The following is a 17442-nucleotide window of genomic DNA, read 5'->3' as shown; positions in this document are numbered from 1 at the left end:
TTCTGTTGTTCAGTCATCAAAGAGTAATTACCCTTCAACTCTCCTTACCCCTGTTACCTCGAAAGAAAATTCATTTAACTTCTCTGCTGCCCACCAGAATCAGAGAGTAGAACATGTAAATTGGTGTGGGAAAAGAGGAAATGGACTGTGGTAGGTGCTAATGCCTTTGGTTTCCTCCTTGCACTCAAAAAACACTTCTTACTTTATTCACAACAGATGAACTTGATGTCAGCTCTGTTTCATTCCCAGGGTTTGCCGGTTAGAAATGGGATCTCTTGGAGTAAGTTCATTTTACCAAAATTGCACTAAACTAAAAGAAATTGGATGTCCTATGGAGTGCATGATAAAATTTTAGCTGTATTACTTACCTTAGGAAAATAAACCAATACACTTTTGGGGTGGAAGTTAACATTTTATTATAAGTTTGACTGGTTCTATCACTAAGAAGGGAACTTTAGCAAGTGTCCTAACATAATTATATTCACAATTTCAAACACATGAAGAAACTTTAAAATATAACTAGCTTTCGCTTGAATATTTGGCATGCTCTGTCTCCCTCCTTCTCCTCTTCTATAGATTGAAGATTCCATTTTCATTTTCATTCACATTTTTGGAAAATTTTATTTTCATCATTACTGTGGGATAAGACCATCTCTTATACTTGTCTAACAATAATTTTTATTTATTTATTTATTTTGAGGAAGATTAGCCCTGAGCTAACTACTGCCAGTCCTCCTCTTTTTGCTGAGGAAGCCTGGCCCTGAGCTAACATCCATGCCCATCTTCCTCTAGTTTATATGTGGGATGCCTACCACAGCATGGTGTGCCAAGCGGTGCCATGTCTGCGCCTGGGATCCGAACCGGCAAACCCCGCGCTGCCGAGAAGCGGAACGTGTGAACTTAACTGCTGCACCACCTGGCCGGCCCTCTAACAATAATTTTTAAAGGAGGGTGGAGAAGAAAATATTCTTTGTTCTGTAGCCTGTTGGACATTTTAACAGATTTGGACTTAAGCCATTTCTACTATCTCCAAAGTAATTTTGAGAGCTTAAGAAATGGATTTTAATGAATAAGGAACTTTTATCCTTTGAGAACGATTTTTTATTTAAAGTATTGCCCTCAGGGGTGGCCCGCTGACGTGGTGGTGAAGTTTGTGCTCTCTGCTGTGGTGGCCCAGGGTTCACAGGTTCGGATCCCTGGTGCAGACCTAGCACCACTCATCAAGCCACACTGTGGTGGCATCCCACATAAAATAGAGGAAGATTAGCACAGATTTTAGCTCAGCGACAATCGTCCTCAAGCAAAAAGAGGAAGATTGGCAAAAGATGTTAGCTCAGGGCCAATCTTCCTCACACACACACAAAATAATAATAAAGTATTACCTTCAGTAGATTTTTATATGTAACTCAGGCATTTACAATTTGTTGTAAATATGTAAGAAGAATTTGTTTTTTATAATGTGAGCAACCAGAAAGAGTGTACATTTGCTCTTTTGTGAGGAACTTTACAAATGTGTGAGTAGTATGAAAGAGAGCAGGATCTTTCCAATGAGACCTGATAGGGAGAATAAATACAGCCAGAAAGAACTCTCATAAACAAATAGATTATAGAGAGAAAGATGGAATGTTTTCTTTGGTGTTTTCTAAGGAAATTGTAATCTATCTCCGTATTGAAGTCAAAACCACTGAGAGGCAGAGCTGGAAAATTGACATATTTGACTTTTCTATGAATCAGGTGAAATAAGTGGTCAGTGAATGTTATGCTTCAAAAGAATATGCACAAATTTCTGGAAATGGCGGTATTACATTTAATAGATACTTTAATTGGTAAGAAATACTTCATGCATTAATCCACCATGATGATAGTTTCTGTCGACATTCAAATGCCCTAGGCTGTTTTGTTTACTTTCATGTAGACAAACCTGAGTGGATGCATGTTTTTTTGGGACTAAGACCAAGGCAATCATAGCATATACAAATCCATGTTATTTTTGTTTTTAACATTTTTATTTATTTATTTATTATTTTGTGGAGAAGATTGTCGCTGAGCTAACGTCTGTGCCAATCTTCCTCTATTTTACGTGGGACGCTGCCACAGCATGGCTTGACAGGCGGTCATAGGTCCGTGCCAAGGATCTGAACCCATGAACCCTGGGCTGCTGAAGTGGAGCCTGTGAACTTAACCACTATGCCACTGGGCCTGCCCCTAACGTTTTATTTTTTAATGGATATATATATATTGATAGTGGAATTATCTATGAGGTTGATTTAGCTAAACAAATTATCCTTTAGAAAGGCTGAAAATACTAAGTTTTTCTTGGCTACTGATTGGAGATATTGATCCACAGACTGAATGTATGATACTGTTTGTGTTGGGTTGTACATTGTCTTTAATCACCTGGGGCCCTTTTTCTTTCCATAAGTACATATAAGTAATGTTCAAGTTTAATTGCATTCACAAACATTACATTGGCAACATTGGTGTTAAAATGAGATGTTTTCCTGGTATTAAAATATGCAACGCCATTTACAATCATCTGTAAAGTCTCCTCAACCCCTTGAATTAATTGTTTCATGTCTTATAATTTTACCAACTTTCTGAATTCCCCCAAGAAACTCTGAACTATCGTTCATTTTATTTGATGTTCTAGTGATTTGGGTTGTAGTATAAGATTACACATGGGAATAGAACACCATTAGAGAGAAATAAAATCCTTTGTACAGAGCACATAACCCTCTATGCTAGCCTTTAGCACTGCACAAACAGTGATAAAGGGATGACATGACTAATATTGGACTTCTGCACATGAGACCAATTGCCTTTACAGCTTATGGGACTCAGGATAGAACTTTCTAATTTTAGCTTTAACCCTTTTGAAAGATAGAGGTGAATCCAGACAATCTAATCATAAGTGTACATGCAGTCACTATTTCCTGTTATGTCTGTATTGTGAATGGTGCACTGGATCATCCATCCACTGAATCTTTGATTTTAAGTTATATTTACATGAATTGTAACTAAATAATTCGGAGTCTGAATCTCCAATTTATGGATAAAAGGTTGAAGTTTGGGGAAATTGTGAAAGGTTTCCCTTTACATGTATGGTGAGGGAGCAGAATCTCGTTTTCTCGTATGATAGATACATTTATAGTTTTTCTCACTTTGTTTTGCCCTGGAGAGCTAGAGAGAGAAAAATCTTGCTTTCTCTTGGATTTGGGGTTCAATGAATCCTTTGCTACTTTCATTAAATATAAGATTTTCTTTCCTTTGATCATGCTGATCAGTATAAGTGGGCCCTTTAAAAATAATGACTTCAGAAGTTCTGAAGGCTTGGGATAGATTTCTGTTTTAAAACCTTAATATATTTTGATATAATTCTTTCTGTCAGGATTATGCATAAACTGTAAATAGACTGTCTCTTTCCACATCCCCTTTTCCCCCCACCGTTGTAATTTCTATGTCTATTCTAGTGTGAATTGGCCAGCACTATAGTGAGCAATAAATATTCACAAAATTGAATAGTGACAAGTTAAAGAAAGCGCATAAGGTAATATGAGTACCAACTATTTAAATTATGAAGTCTTTTTAAAAAATAAATCAATAGAAGAAGTCTAGTGTCGTTTAGATTCTTCTGCATATTTCATATTAATTAAAATACTTTTCAATAAATAAATGATGAAATGTTATTAAATATGAATATTATTGAAAGGGAGTCTTTATGCCTAAAATTCATACTGTACTTTGGACTAGAAGATTCAAAGAGCATTCGAGTTTTTGGTTTTTAACATTTTCAAAAACGTCTTAAAAGAAGCTTTAGTGTGCTGTTTCACATGCGTTGTTTCATTTAGTAGTCACAAAGCCCTTATGGGGTATAGGTACTAGTCTCATCTCTATTTTGAAAATGAGAAAACAAGCTTAGAGAGTTTAAGAAACTCATCAAAGATAACACAGCTAGAATATGGTAGAGGTGGAATTGGAACCTGGATCTGTCTTTTTCTAAAGCTTGTGCACTTAAACCCATGCCACTATGTGTTTTCACAGCATATTCCATTGATGGATGGTGGGATAGTTTCCTGACCTTTGAGTAAACTTGGGAAAAGGTCTTTCATTTATAACTTCTTGAGCATCGTACCAGATGTTGGACTGCCTGATAGATATTCAAGCCTTTTATACCTAAGGTCAGAAGATACTGTCTCATCGTGGGTCAGTCCTCTTGTTCCCTAGATGATCTTCTTAGCTTCTTTTTCAGTCTTCGGATCTAATGCTAGCCTTGCTAACTCATACCTTATTCGTCCTAACTGATCTTTCTATTTGGGTGGTTCATTCGTTTCACCTGGTCCCCTGACAAATGATGGCTACAAACATCACCATGGATGTGTAGCATGTCAAGACGACTCTTTAACTTAGGTAACTTGACAACATAAAACCACCAGTATGTTTTTAATACCTAAAAACAATATTGTGGACTATATAGCCCATAAAAAAATGTATAAGCTACATTCTGGTTCTATTCTTTCGATAAGCTGCCTTACCTAAATCTTAATTGGATGTTTCAGTTGGAGTCTACAGATAGCTTTCCTTAACAGTATTTGGTAGATTTCTTATGAAACTTAGGACTTTAAAAGACAATAAAAACATGGATTGAAAAGTCCTTATCACACCTAAATGAATGAAGTAAGCTGTTAAATAACGTAAAGCATATACGGTCGTGCATCACTTAACAACAGGGGCGTGTTTTGAGAAATGTGTCTTTAGGCGATTTTGTTGTGCGAACGTCATAGAGTGTTCTTACACAAACCTAGATGGTATAATATACTATATACCTAGGCTACATGGTACTAATTTTATGGGACCACCGTCATATGTGTGGTCCGTCGTTGACCAAAACATCATTATGTGGCACATGACTGTATTTGTGTGTGTAGACATATATAGATAGAAGTTCAGTGCAGTTTGGGAACAACCACTGATTCTTCTTCAGTGAGTTATTGGTGGAACCATTGGCCAGATGTTGTTATTGAAAACGTGTACTAGTCCTGTTAGTAATTTCTAATGATATGCTTGAAATAAACCTGGATTTTGGAGTCAGACCTGGGTGTGAATCCTAGATCTGATACTTAGTTGTTGAGTCATGTTTGCCAAGTCATTTCACTACTTTGCTTCTCAGGTTTTTTTTTTTTAATGTGAAAACAGTTTTCCGAATGGCCAAAGTTAAAAAGACTGACCCTATGAAGTGCTGAGAAGGATTTGGAACAATTAGAACTGTGACACTTTGCTGAAGGAATGGCAAATGGTATAGCCACTTTGGAAAGCAGTATTTTAAAAAAGTTAAACATACACTTACTATAAGACTCAGCAGTTCCACCCCTAGTTACTTTTCCAAGAGAAATGAAAACATATGCTTACATGAATACTTACATGTGAATGTTTATAGCAGCTTTATTCATAATCATCAAAACCTGGAAACAACCCAGACATTCATCAGCTGATGAATGGATAAATAAATGGTGATATATCCATACAATAAAAAGGAATGGACTACGGATACATGAAACAAAATGGTTGAATATCATAATATTTATGCTAAGCAAAATAAGCCAGACACTAAAACCTCCATACTGTCTGATTCCATTTCTGATGACGTTCTGGAAACAGCAAAACTCTAGGGACATGGATCAGATAAGTGGTTGGCCGGGGGGCTGGGAGTAGGGACAGGGGATTGACTGCAAAGGAAAATGAGGGAATGTTTTGGAGTGAGGGAAATGTTCTATATCTTACTTGTGTTGGAGGTTGCATGACTATACATTTGTCAAAATAATGAATTTCACTGTATGTAGATCGTATCTGAGTAAAAGAGAAAGGAAAAAAGCTTGTGTTTCAGAGTGGTTATGGGAGTTAGAAGAGGTCATTCTCCTCCCCCATTTTTCCTTCTGTTTGGTTCTTCATTATCCTCTGCTTCTTCTATGTCTCTTATAAATTTAGGGCCCATGATAGAATGCAATTTCTTATTTCAGGGTGAGATACTGCAGAAAATTTATATCTTCGTCTTTATCTGTGATCTCTGAGTCAGATTTTAAATCGAGTCATCAACTATATTTTTACCCCTCTGGATATTCCAATTAGTACTTAAGAACTCAGAGCTGGAATTTGCATACTCTGTAAAATACACCAAATATACTTGCTTCAATTGCGTTCCTGATCTCCATCCTTTGGCGGTGGGAGTGCACAGTAGGTTTGGGAGGGTGCGTAAAGCAATCTGGAGTTTTGAGCCTGAGTCCTGCCTGAGAAAGGCTTCCTCCACTTGTCAGCAAACCTTCCTCCCCTACCAGTGGTTCTCAAACTTGAGGGGGGGCATCAGAATCACTTGGAGGAGTCGTTAGAATGCAAATTGCTGGACCTTACCCCCAGAATGGCTGATTCGGTAAGTCTGGGGTGGAGCTCAAGAATTTGCATTTGTAACAAGCTCCCAGATGATGTTGATACTGCAGGTTTTGGGCACACACTTTGAGAACTGCTGCTTTATGCTTACTTCTGGTGTTGCAGCATCAAAATTCCTACCTCAGTACAGCAGCCAACACTTTGTTTTTAAACTGCTTTGTCATTTCACGGCCACTTCTGTACTTGCTAAAATCAAGATATATGTATAGAGGGAAAATAGTAAGCATTTGGCTAGAGGCCACAAAGTGTTTCATATCTGAAAGACAGAAAAATGGTTCTGGCAAAAGAAAAAGGAAGAAGCGTAGGTCTAGCTGCACCTCTTCCTTTTCACGTCTTGAGTGTCATCATGCTACATCATAATCATTTTATCCCCATAGCAGCAGGTTCCCTTTGGACTCCCATTCTCTCTACTTTGAAAGTTCTGAGGGGGCCGTCCTGGTGGCACAGTGGTTAAGTTCACACACTGTGCTTTGGTGGCCCATGGTTCGTGGGTTTGGATCCTGGGCATGGACCTACAGACCACTCATCAAGACATGCTGTGGTGGCATCCCACATACAAAATAGAGGGAGATTGGCACAGATGTTAGCTCAGGGCCAATCTTCCTCACTAAAAAAAAGTTCTGAGGACTCTTACTAGGCATCCTCTACCCATCCATTGGCCTAAAATATTCTCAGTTATGACTTTTCACAGCCTAGTTTGTAATAAATAGCCCCTGCCTCCTCACATTTAAGTTTCAAGATTGTATTCTATTTTTTTTTCCAGACCAATAGTAATTTTCCCTGAATGAAACCACAGTACCATAACAATTTGAAGCAGTCTAGGATGTGTGGGTGACTGATTTTTCAAGTGAACAAATATAAATCATGCTCTTGTATCAAACAGTCCCCTAGACCAAGAAAGAAAGAACCCTAATAATTTTAATAGCATTGGGTGTTAAAACAATACGAGTAACATTTAGAATCTTAAAAATAATTTGTAGATGTTAAATTTAAGGAAATCGTGGATTATTTTATCTTCCCAAATGCCAAAGCAGATACTGAAGGCTGTATATATGAATTTGTTCAGAATTCCTATTATTTTATGGTGGCTGTAGGGTATATTGTACTGTAATGATATCTGCTGATTTCTCTCTGATAGATTAAATACAGTAGATTATGCTTAAAGCTGACGTCCTTTTCTCCTTCCACCAACACCCCACTGATTATCCAGGCTTTAGAGAAAATTGCTTATTGTGCTGGTTGATTACATGCCTCAATTGAATAGTAGCTTGCTGCCAATTATCATTACAATGCCGTATTGATCTTTTCTCATTTCCTCTATGGAAATTAAAGCAGAATATGTTTAAAATGAGCTGCTGTATATAGTGTGGATGTGATTGGTTCTGAATATTTGAGCTATTTGTTTTAAAATATATTTTCTTCACTATCTGATGTTTCTTACTGACATTCTCTTAGAAATTTAGGTCTCTGCTTTGTTGATAAGCTCTACCTTCCGTAGATGTGAAATGAAGTTTAAAGACTGTAGAATAGAAATATAGTCATGGTTTGTGTAGAGTATAGATTGTAAGCATTGCTTCGCAGGAGTCTGCTATATACAATCATTTATGTTTGCAAAGTTCTTGGGCAGTATGAGACTGATTCTCTTAACCAAACAAGTCAGTAAATTTAATTAAATTTGAATTAGCAAATAATTATTTAGTGTTGACTATATGTAAACCACTCTGCTAGGCATTATGGGAGACAGAAAGATGAATGTGATAATATAACCATCTTCAGAGAATTTATAGTCCAGAACGGTGGGTGAGACACGTGTGACAAGAATCATAATGTCACGCAGTAAGAGATAAAAATACACGAGTGTTCAAAGGAAAAATAACTCATATTTGGAGGGAGGACTTATGGGGAAAAAACATTAATGAAAGAATTGACAGTCAATTTGAGACTTGAAAAGTTTGTGGAGATGGAGTTGGGGTTACCTTCTGGAAAGAAAGAATAAATGAGGTAAAGCTGGGAAGTGTAGGGACGACTCCAGGAAAGAGAATCTGTGTGATTTTTATTGGAACATGTGAAGCTAAATCTGCATCACAATTTTAAATGTGTTAGGTAGTCCAGAGGAAATTTTTAGACAGAAGACTGTGGTTATGTGCAGTCTAATCTGGCAGTTTGTAAAGTGAATAAAAGAAAAGATTGAATGTGTGGAAACCCCAGTTGGGAGGCCCCTGGCATGTTAGAGGAAAGGTAACTAGGGCTATATGAGAATGTCAGCACCAACAATGAAAAGGAGGGAGGGGGCGTGTGTGGGAATCATTCTAGAAGTAGAATATTCATAACTGGGTGACAGAAAGTCAGACCAAGCTCTGCATGATCAGTCTTCCAGCCTTCTACCACACACGGGACTTCATCTCCTGCCACTCTCCCAAGCCTGCTTATTCAGCTGCAGCCGCACAAGTCTCCTCCCAGTTCCTGGAATATTCCCAGCGCACTAGCTGCTACCTCAGTGCCCGATTTGCCCTTATTCTGTCCACTGGGAAAGTCCTCACTTCCTTGAAGGCTCTGCTCAAATACCGCCTTATCCAAGAATCTCTCCCTGACTACACATTGAAAAACAACATCCTGGGGGCCGGCCCTGTGGCCGAGTGGTTAAGTTCACACGCTCTGCTTCAGCAGCCCAGGGTTTCACCGGTTCAGATCCTGGGTGCGGACCTAGCACTGCTCATCAAGCCATGCTATGGTGGCATCCCACATAGCACAACTAGAAGGACCTGCAACTAGAATGTACAACTATGTGCTAGGGGGGCTTTAGAGAGAAGAAGAAGAAGAGAAGAAAAAGGAAAAAAAGATTGGCAACAGATGTTAGCTCAGATGCCAACCTTAAGAAAAATAACATCCTGGCTCTCTTTATACCATTAAGCAAGGTTTATTTTTCTTCATCATACCAAAGCACTGACATTTTGTCATATAGTTATTTATCTGTTTATCATCTGTCTCCCTCTTTCTGGATAATAAGCTATATGAGGGTAAGGGCTAAGTTTTGTTGCCTGTTATGTTTCTATCATCTAGAACATGCCTGGTACTTAGTAGGCACTCAGTAAATACTTGATGAATGAATGAACAAAATAAATGCAAAGGTGAAAGAGATGGGGGATCAAAAAATTATACCAATATTTCAAGTCCGAAGGATTCAAAGGATAGTGGTGTTATTAACAGAATATGGAAGAGTGGAAGAGGAGTTGATTTAGGGGAGCAGAAACATAAGGGAAGATAAATTTGGCTTATAAATTCAGGCTTAAGTATATGATGTGGGTGAAACCACCAAGGCAGTGCTGTGGAGTAGGCGATCTAAAATGTGAAGACAAGTCTGGGATTGAGGCAAAGATCTCTGAGTCATCCTCGTAGAGTCAATACTTGAAGCAATGGGAGTAGAAAAAGAAGGGCAAGCGATATAAAGACGGGATTATTGGATTTGAAAATCAAAATTTCATTTTGGACATTTAATGTTTTATATATACAAACTTATTTATACTTTTTTTTTGTTTATTTCATAGCTGGGTTAACAACTTTGGCCATGAAGGTCTTGGACTCTTATTGGATGTGCTGGAAAAGCTTCTGGACAAGAAACAGTAAGAATAAATATGAAAAAAGATCACCAAAGGGGGAATTTTTAAGCACAATATAATGTTTTTCTTTCTTTCATTCAGACAAGAAAATATCGACAAGAAGAATCAGTATAAACTTATTCAGTGCCTCAAAGCATTTATGAATAATAAGGTAAGTAGTATTTATTTCTGCCTCTCTCGCAAAAGGTAAAAACTTGCCTGGCAGTATGAAAGTATGAAACAGGCAAAATAGTGGTGCTTATTCAGTTTACAAAAGGGTCTTTATGATGCAAATCATCGTGTTTCATTTAAATATTATTTAAAATATACTTTGCTTCACAAAATATTTATTGGTAGGTTTTTGCAATCGTGCGAAGATATGTCTTGTCCCCAAATCAGATCATACTTTTTTTCTTTTATGGTAGTAGGAAAATTTAAATGTCATATGTTGAAGACGATTTCCTTACAGACAGTTTTTATTCCATTGAAAAGGAAAATTCCAAGCTATGGTTTGACTTGTTTTCTGAGAACATTATAAAGTTAAGATTTCCCTTTCTTTTATGTTCAGGTCGTGTCAGTGAGTTAACATACATAAAAGACATTTCTGAAAGGTAGTGGGTTTTTTTTTTTATATGGATGATACCAGTTGCATTATGAGGGAGTCTATGAATTCTAGACAAAGGTTTTTCTTCTAAAAATAGTCTTTGCTCAGGTTCTGAAGTTACAGTCATTTTTTTCTATAAACTGTTTTCTTACTGTCTTAGAAATGATTTGCTTTATATTCCTATAGGGAAAATACCACTGATTAATTCACTAATTGCATAATTCCCCTTAGATGATGTTTTAATAATCTCAAATATTTAATAAAAGTAACTTATAACAATAACCAAAAGCTTGCCAAATGTGAAATACAGCTATGAATAGCCAATGCAATGAGATTGTCTATTTAAGTAATCTGCAAACAGTCTTTCTTAGGCATATGGGATTACATGTAAGTATGTATGTATTATACACACATGTATCAGCAAAGAAGTTTTTGGCATGTGGAATGAATGCTCGCTAGCTGACGTGAGACTCTCATATAGAATATACTAGTTGTGCTGTTCCTAGAAGTTTGATCCAGGAAGATTTCCATCAGTACTAGTACAGAATTTCTCAACTTCTGTGCTCTTAGTCTTTGGCAACAAAGTTATGCAGAATCTGATGCGTAACAGGAAAGCGCTTAATGAACATTGCTTCTCCACAGCTCAAGATGAATCTCTTTCTTCAATGGAGGGAAACAAAGAAATAAGAAATAAGTTCTGCTAGAAATACATTTCTAGTACAACTCTGTACTAGAAATCAGGAGATATAGTCCCTGCTTTGTCACTAAGTTGAGTGGCCTTTGGAAGATCACTTGGCCTTTCTGGCTATCAGTCCCCTCATTCAGCTGTAAAATTAACTGTAGGACCCTTTGTTTTAAATTCGTATTGACTCGCCTGGTCAACTCTCACAGTTTTCCGGGATACTAGGTAACTATAATCAGTCCCTGGAGAAAGTCACGTTAGTGAGATTTCCTGCAAGTGAGATTTTCCCACAAGACATGCTCATGAGTCAATACATGATTACTTAAAATTTGGCAGTTTTGAAGAACATGATGATTTGACTTCGATTCTTCTAAACTACGGTTAAGCTTTAGTCAGGGCATGTTACATGTCTTGCACATGGGTGCTCAGGACATGAATAAATGGTTGATCTTTTAAGTTATAGTCATGTGAAACGATAGGTAAAAAGTACACGCTGAAAATGAAAAATGTACAGTGATTTATTCATTTCATGTTGGAATAAATTGTCATAATCAAAGAATGAGATGTCATTTCATCTGAAATGACTTAAACATCAAATTTGTTGGCCCCAAGGAGTTTAGATTACCTACTTCAAACACTCTTTTGCCTTATACAATGCTTGTAATAAGAGGATCATAAGAAGCAACCCATTGCCCCTTAACTTCCATTGCTGTAAGATTGCTCTCATGTTTAGATCAATGGTTTTCCATCATTTCTCATATCTTCATTTTTATTTTCAGTATGTCCCAACATATTAGAAACTATCTGTAAAATGAATGGAAATTTAAAAATTTTAATGATTTCACTCTCGGTCTAACTGGTTTTTAAAGCCATTATTTTAGGTTTGGTAATTGCATGGTTATCTATCTCTGTTTTACACATGCATTTTTCATTGATTTTCCTTACTATTTGTTATCTACTAGCCACCTTTATGTCAGCCCTGGTGGTCTTGTGGTTAAGATTCAGTGCTCTTACCTCCTCAGCCTGGGTTCCTTTCCTGGTCAGGGAACTACACCACCCATCTGTCGGTTGTCGTACTGTGTCAGCTGCATGTTGCTGTGACGCTGAAAGCTATGCCACCAGTATTTCACATACCAGCAGGCTTACCCATAGTGGACAGGTCTCAGCGGAGCTTCAGTGGAGCTTCCAGACTAAGATAGACTAGGAAGAAGGACCTGGCCACCCACTTCCAAAAAAAACTGGCCATGAAAACCCTAATAGCAGTGGAGCATTGTCTGATACAGCACTAGAAGGTGAGAGGATGGCAGAAGAGGAGCGGGCAGGGTTCTGCTCTGCTGTACACACAGTCACTAGGGGTGGAATCCATTCAATGGCACTAACAAGAAAGCCACCTTTATACATATATATCCCTTCTATTTTCTTTGCTTCTTTTAAATCTTGTCTCTTCCGTTCCCTTTTTTTTTTTTCGTCTTATCTCTGTATATAATTCCTTATTTATTATGACCTCTGGTAAAATCACATTTAAGAGCTTTAGCTATGTTTTTTTTTTTTCCTCCTGCATTCTTTTAGAAATTAAATCAGGAACCATGAAAATATTAATATGTATGATACTTAACTAAAGGTTAGCTTGAAATGGCAATTTTGCTCCAATAAAATGTTGTCAGATTTCAGCATTAGGCTGTGAAAAGAAGCAAACGTATCTCATAAGAAATCTGAGAAATACTTTGTGTGACAAAGATTGAAGAAAATATTACCTTCTTAATGTAGTGAAAGCCCAAGTTTTGGGCTTTCTTTAACATTTCTTTACCTGTTCATTCTTTTAATGAGCATTCGCATGCATGTGTTCAAGCCTAGAAAATAAATGAATATGGTGTCCTCTCTGCCTAGTTGACTGTGACACTAAAACCCAGGCACCATTCCTTTGGGTTCATAGCTTTTGTAATGCAGCACAGCTGCCTGAAACGGGGAGGATAAGAGAGAGAAGGTATGGAAAAATCCATACAGAGGTTTATTGCTTCTTTAACTGGCATATAGTATACACAAGAGCTTTTCAACATTTTACCCTTTTTATTCAACTTAATTTTCCACACAAACATGTTGGAGAATTTAACCATGAATTCCAGACATCTCCAGGGAGACCCAGTGACATAAGTAGAATTACTTTATAAAATCATATCAATATGTGCTTTACATGTTCTTCTTTGTTGAAGAAATACTGATTGTTCCCATATTTCTCCCAATTCTTTATGGAATTTTTAGGCAGGCTAATGGAGATCATCTGATCAAGGGACAAAAAACTCCAAGATGCAGTCATTTCAAATAAAAAAAAAGTACAGGATCAATAACTGCATTTGGAGAACATTCGTATTGTTAGGTAGAACCTCATTGTGGAGGTATGAGTTTTTAGGAAATCATTCTAAGTTGCCTTTTGTAATTAAAGGTATGTTCCAAAGACATTTTGAATGAAGATCCTTTTTTGTTTTTGTTTTTGTTTTTTTAGTTTGGATTGCAAAGGATCCTAGGAGATGAAAGAAGTCTTTTACTATTGGCAAGAGCAATTGATCCCAAACAACCCAGCATGATGACTGAAATAGTAAAAATACTTTCTGCTATTTGCATTGTTGGAGAAGAGAACATGTAAGTATTGCTATATTATTATATTAACTGCATGGAAAAATGACACGAGAAATTAACAAGTCTTACTTTTGTGCTGTCTCTTTAGTTAACGTGCATGAAAATAGTATTAAATTTTGGAAAAAAATTGGCATTTTTATCTTATCTATTTGCATTTTAGCCTTTTGTTTTTTGATTCTCTGAAAAATAGGTTTAAACAGATAGAATCCTAATGGGAAATTCTTCAAAATTTGATTCAGAGTGAATGAATAGAATTTTGTTTAGCCGAAGGTAAACATTAGAAAAGTAGGAAAAAGTCAGTTAGAGAGTAATTTTGGCTAAATACACACACATATACATAACCCCCCCCCACACACACATATGCACATCACAAAATTTAACTTAACTAACTGAATTAACTAGATACTTTTATTCTGTACTGTTATTTTATAGTATTTTATATTTATTACTTTATCTGCCTAAGGTTAAGTGAAAAGATGAAGCAATTATTCATAGAATGAAATAAACTAACTTGTTAAAAAGAAAGAACAAAAAGGCTGTTGGTAATTATTCAGAGGGCATGCACGTGCCAGTTTCTGCCAGTTGTTGCTGACTATGCATTAGATCGTTTCTTCTTATGAAAATGATATTGAATCTGAAGCAAAGTTTCAGATGTGATGTCATTAATAAGTCCAGTTTGTGAGAAACCATTGTGATAAAGAATGAAATACCTGCTAAGGACATGAGCTAAAATATTTCTTCTGGGCACTTTGTGTGACAGTATTAATTTCAATTTGAATCAGACAGCGCCATGCAAAGATTTAAGAATATTCTAATATGTTGATTTTCTCATACCTGTTAGAATAAAATGAGATGTTGCTTAATGCTGGCTACTGTGCTTAGCAACCAAAAGACAAACACTAAACAAAAATATTATCATATAGCATTAATTGTCTTATCTCCATGAGAACAAACCGAGAATGAGATAGCATATGCAAATGTAAGGTTTTCTTAGGTTTTATAAAAAAATCAGTTTATACATGAGTAAGAAACATTTTCCTAGTCAATTAGATTTTCAATACTTAATTCATATTATAACCTCCCCTGGTATATTTGTTAAGATTAATTATAATTTCAGGTATAGTTTGATAAGAGTAATATACTACATAGAGGTTAATTTCATTCACACACTGTACAGAGAGAGTTTCAATGTTTTTGTTTAGATAAATAAGTTTCTTGTGCTAGGTAATTATACACACTTCTCTAGTTACCTAAGCTTTCTCTTTTAGATTTTTTTTCTCGTTCCATTTAAAAAAATGTTGGTTTTTGAAATTTCTTTTAAAAATATTAGCCTTTCTAGCGCTTTATTATAAAATTACAGTTTGTTTATACTTGAATAAGCATTTAATAATTGTTGATGCCATATTATGTTTAAGTGATATTACTATCTATGTTAACACATGAAATATCAAAACCTGAAAGTTTAAATGTCAAAGTTTATCAATTAAGTGTCTTTTAAAAATTGTCACCCAGAAAATTGTTTTCCTCGAGATTTTTTAATTGAATTTTTATTTTGATACCCTAAAATTATTTAACGCTGTCAATATTTGGCTTGTAGAAATATGTGGATGGGAACACAATTCTTAGATTGTAATGGTCTATATAAACATCAAGCTCCAGAAAGAAAACAAGGGAGACTGCAAGAAATAACCCATATTCATAATGTGTGTGTAAGATATATTTCTCATTTCTGTTTCTTTTTCTATATTTCTCTATAGTCTAGAGAAACTTTTAGGGGCTATAACCACAGCAGCAGAAAGAAATAACAGAGAACGGTTTTCACCAATTGTGGAAGGATTAGAAAATCATGAAGCTTTGCAATTACAGGTGAGTTAGTTTTGTCTTAAATTGCTTCTAAGGCTATATTTAGAGTATTCATTTTGGCTGACACCACCTCCATTTTAGCTAGAATTTAAGGAGAACAGAACGTAAAAATGAAATTCTTCCTGTTGCTTGGTCATTCATAAAAGCTAGAAGTTTTGTCTGTGAGAATAACAAATTGTTTAAAATTAGGAAAAGCACTTTGGCTTGTTGTAAATATGATGATTATGATTATCATTAATATTTGGGTAGAAATTTAGTGATTAGTGTAATAAACCACGGAAATTAAAGCCTTAGCAATAATCAGGGCAATAGGGCAAGGAGTTCAGCCAATGCCATTTTCCTAACAAGTGGTAATGAAGTCCGTGGGCTTGTTGCAGAAATTTAAGAAAGCTAAGCACGTCTCTCTTTGTGCCATTCACACACCATTCAGAAGTCTGACTCACCGGAAGAGGGAAGATTGAATCACAATTCTTAGGTCAGGGTCGATTTAATAGCCCCGTGTAGACCCAGCCTACACGTCTTCTTCAGAAAATGACAAAACTCACTATCTTTTCGTAGATGGTTTCAGGATATGACTCATTTTATGAAAGAGAACTTTGTTCTTGAGTGATGAGAACTCGTATTTATTGACCATACTTAAGGTGTGAGATCCTGGACTAAACATTTTAATTTACATATGTTATCTGACTTGATTCTTACAACAACCCAGCTGTGTAGGTACTGTTATCATCTCCATTTTGCCTATGAGACAAATAGGCTAAGTGAGATGAAATAACTTGTCTAAGGTGACACAACTTGTAAGTCGTGGAGTCAGAATTTGACAACCAGGCTTGTTGGTCTCCGACGCTCATCTCTTTGTTTTAGACGGTGTTTACCATTTAAAGTTCCATGGGAAACTCTTTCTGAAATATTGTTTTAAACTCCTGTACTGTCATTCAGCCAGGCCTGCTGGTCTAGTGGTTAAGATTCAGTGCTCTCACCACCGTGGCCCAGGTTCATTTCCCAGTCAGGGACCCACACCACCTGTCTGTCGGTTGTCATACTGTGGGGGCTGCATGTTGCTGTGATAGTGAAAGCTATGCCAGTGATATTTCAAATACCAGCAGGGTCACCCATGGTGGACGGGTTTTTCAGTGGAGCTTCCAGTGTAAGATAGACTAGGAAGAGGGAACTGGCCATCCACTTCTGAAAAAATTGGCCATAAAAACCCTATGAACAGCAGTGGATCATTGTCTGATGTAGCGCCAGAAGGTAAGGGGATGGTGCAAAAAGACCAGGTAGTGTTCCACTCTGCTGTATACAGGGTCGCTAGGAGTCAGAATCGACTCGAGGGCATTAATAACAACGAAGTGTCATTCAAGAAAGAGAAGATGGTTCCACATTTAATTTTGTCAAGTTATTTTAGTAGTGAGTGTTTAAATATTCACATTTCTTATGTAAAACAAAGAGTTTCTTTTCCCCTTTTGTATTGTTTTATGAAGTATTAGTATCTTTTTTCGCCAGAGTTTGAAACTACAGAAGATAGATGAGTTGGCTTGTCCAAAGAGAATACTTTAGTGTTACAAAACTCTAATTCCTCTCCAAATATTTAAGGAAATTTGTTAGTCGTTACTTCTACTCCAACC

General features: G+C 36.5%; 1 protein-coding gene across 3 annotated transcripts in view; it reads left to right on the top strand.

Annotated features, from left to right (window-relative positions):
* Nucleotides 1-17442, top strand: part of DIAPH2 (diaphanous related formin 2) — an 817147-nt gene that overhangs the window by 203716 nt on the left and 595989 nt on the right. For all 3 annotated transcript variants that reach the window (XM_046673034.1, XM_046673033.1, XM_046673032.1), the window contains 4 exons: nt 9984-10058; nt 10137-10206; nt 13821-13957; nt 15712-15820. In XM_046673034.1, the coding sequence (XP_046528990.1) occupies nt 9984-10058; nt 10137-10206; nt 13821-13957; nt 15712-15820 (391 nt within the window). The remainder of the gene's footprint in view (nt 1-9983; nt 10059-10136; nt 10207-13820; nt 13958-15711; nt 15821-17442) is intronic.

Source organism: Equus quagga, chromosome 10 (assembly GCF_021613505.1).
Source record: "Equus quagga isolate Etosha38 chromosome 10, UCLA_HA_Equagga_1.0, whole genome shotgun sequence".
In the NCBI taxonomy this organism is placed as follows: Eukaryota; Metazoa; Chordata; class Mammalia; order Perissodactyla; family Equidae; genus Equus; species Equus quagga.
Note: the sequence above shows the minus strand (reverse complement) of the source record. Positions and strands in the feature narration are given on the sequence as shown.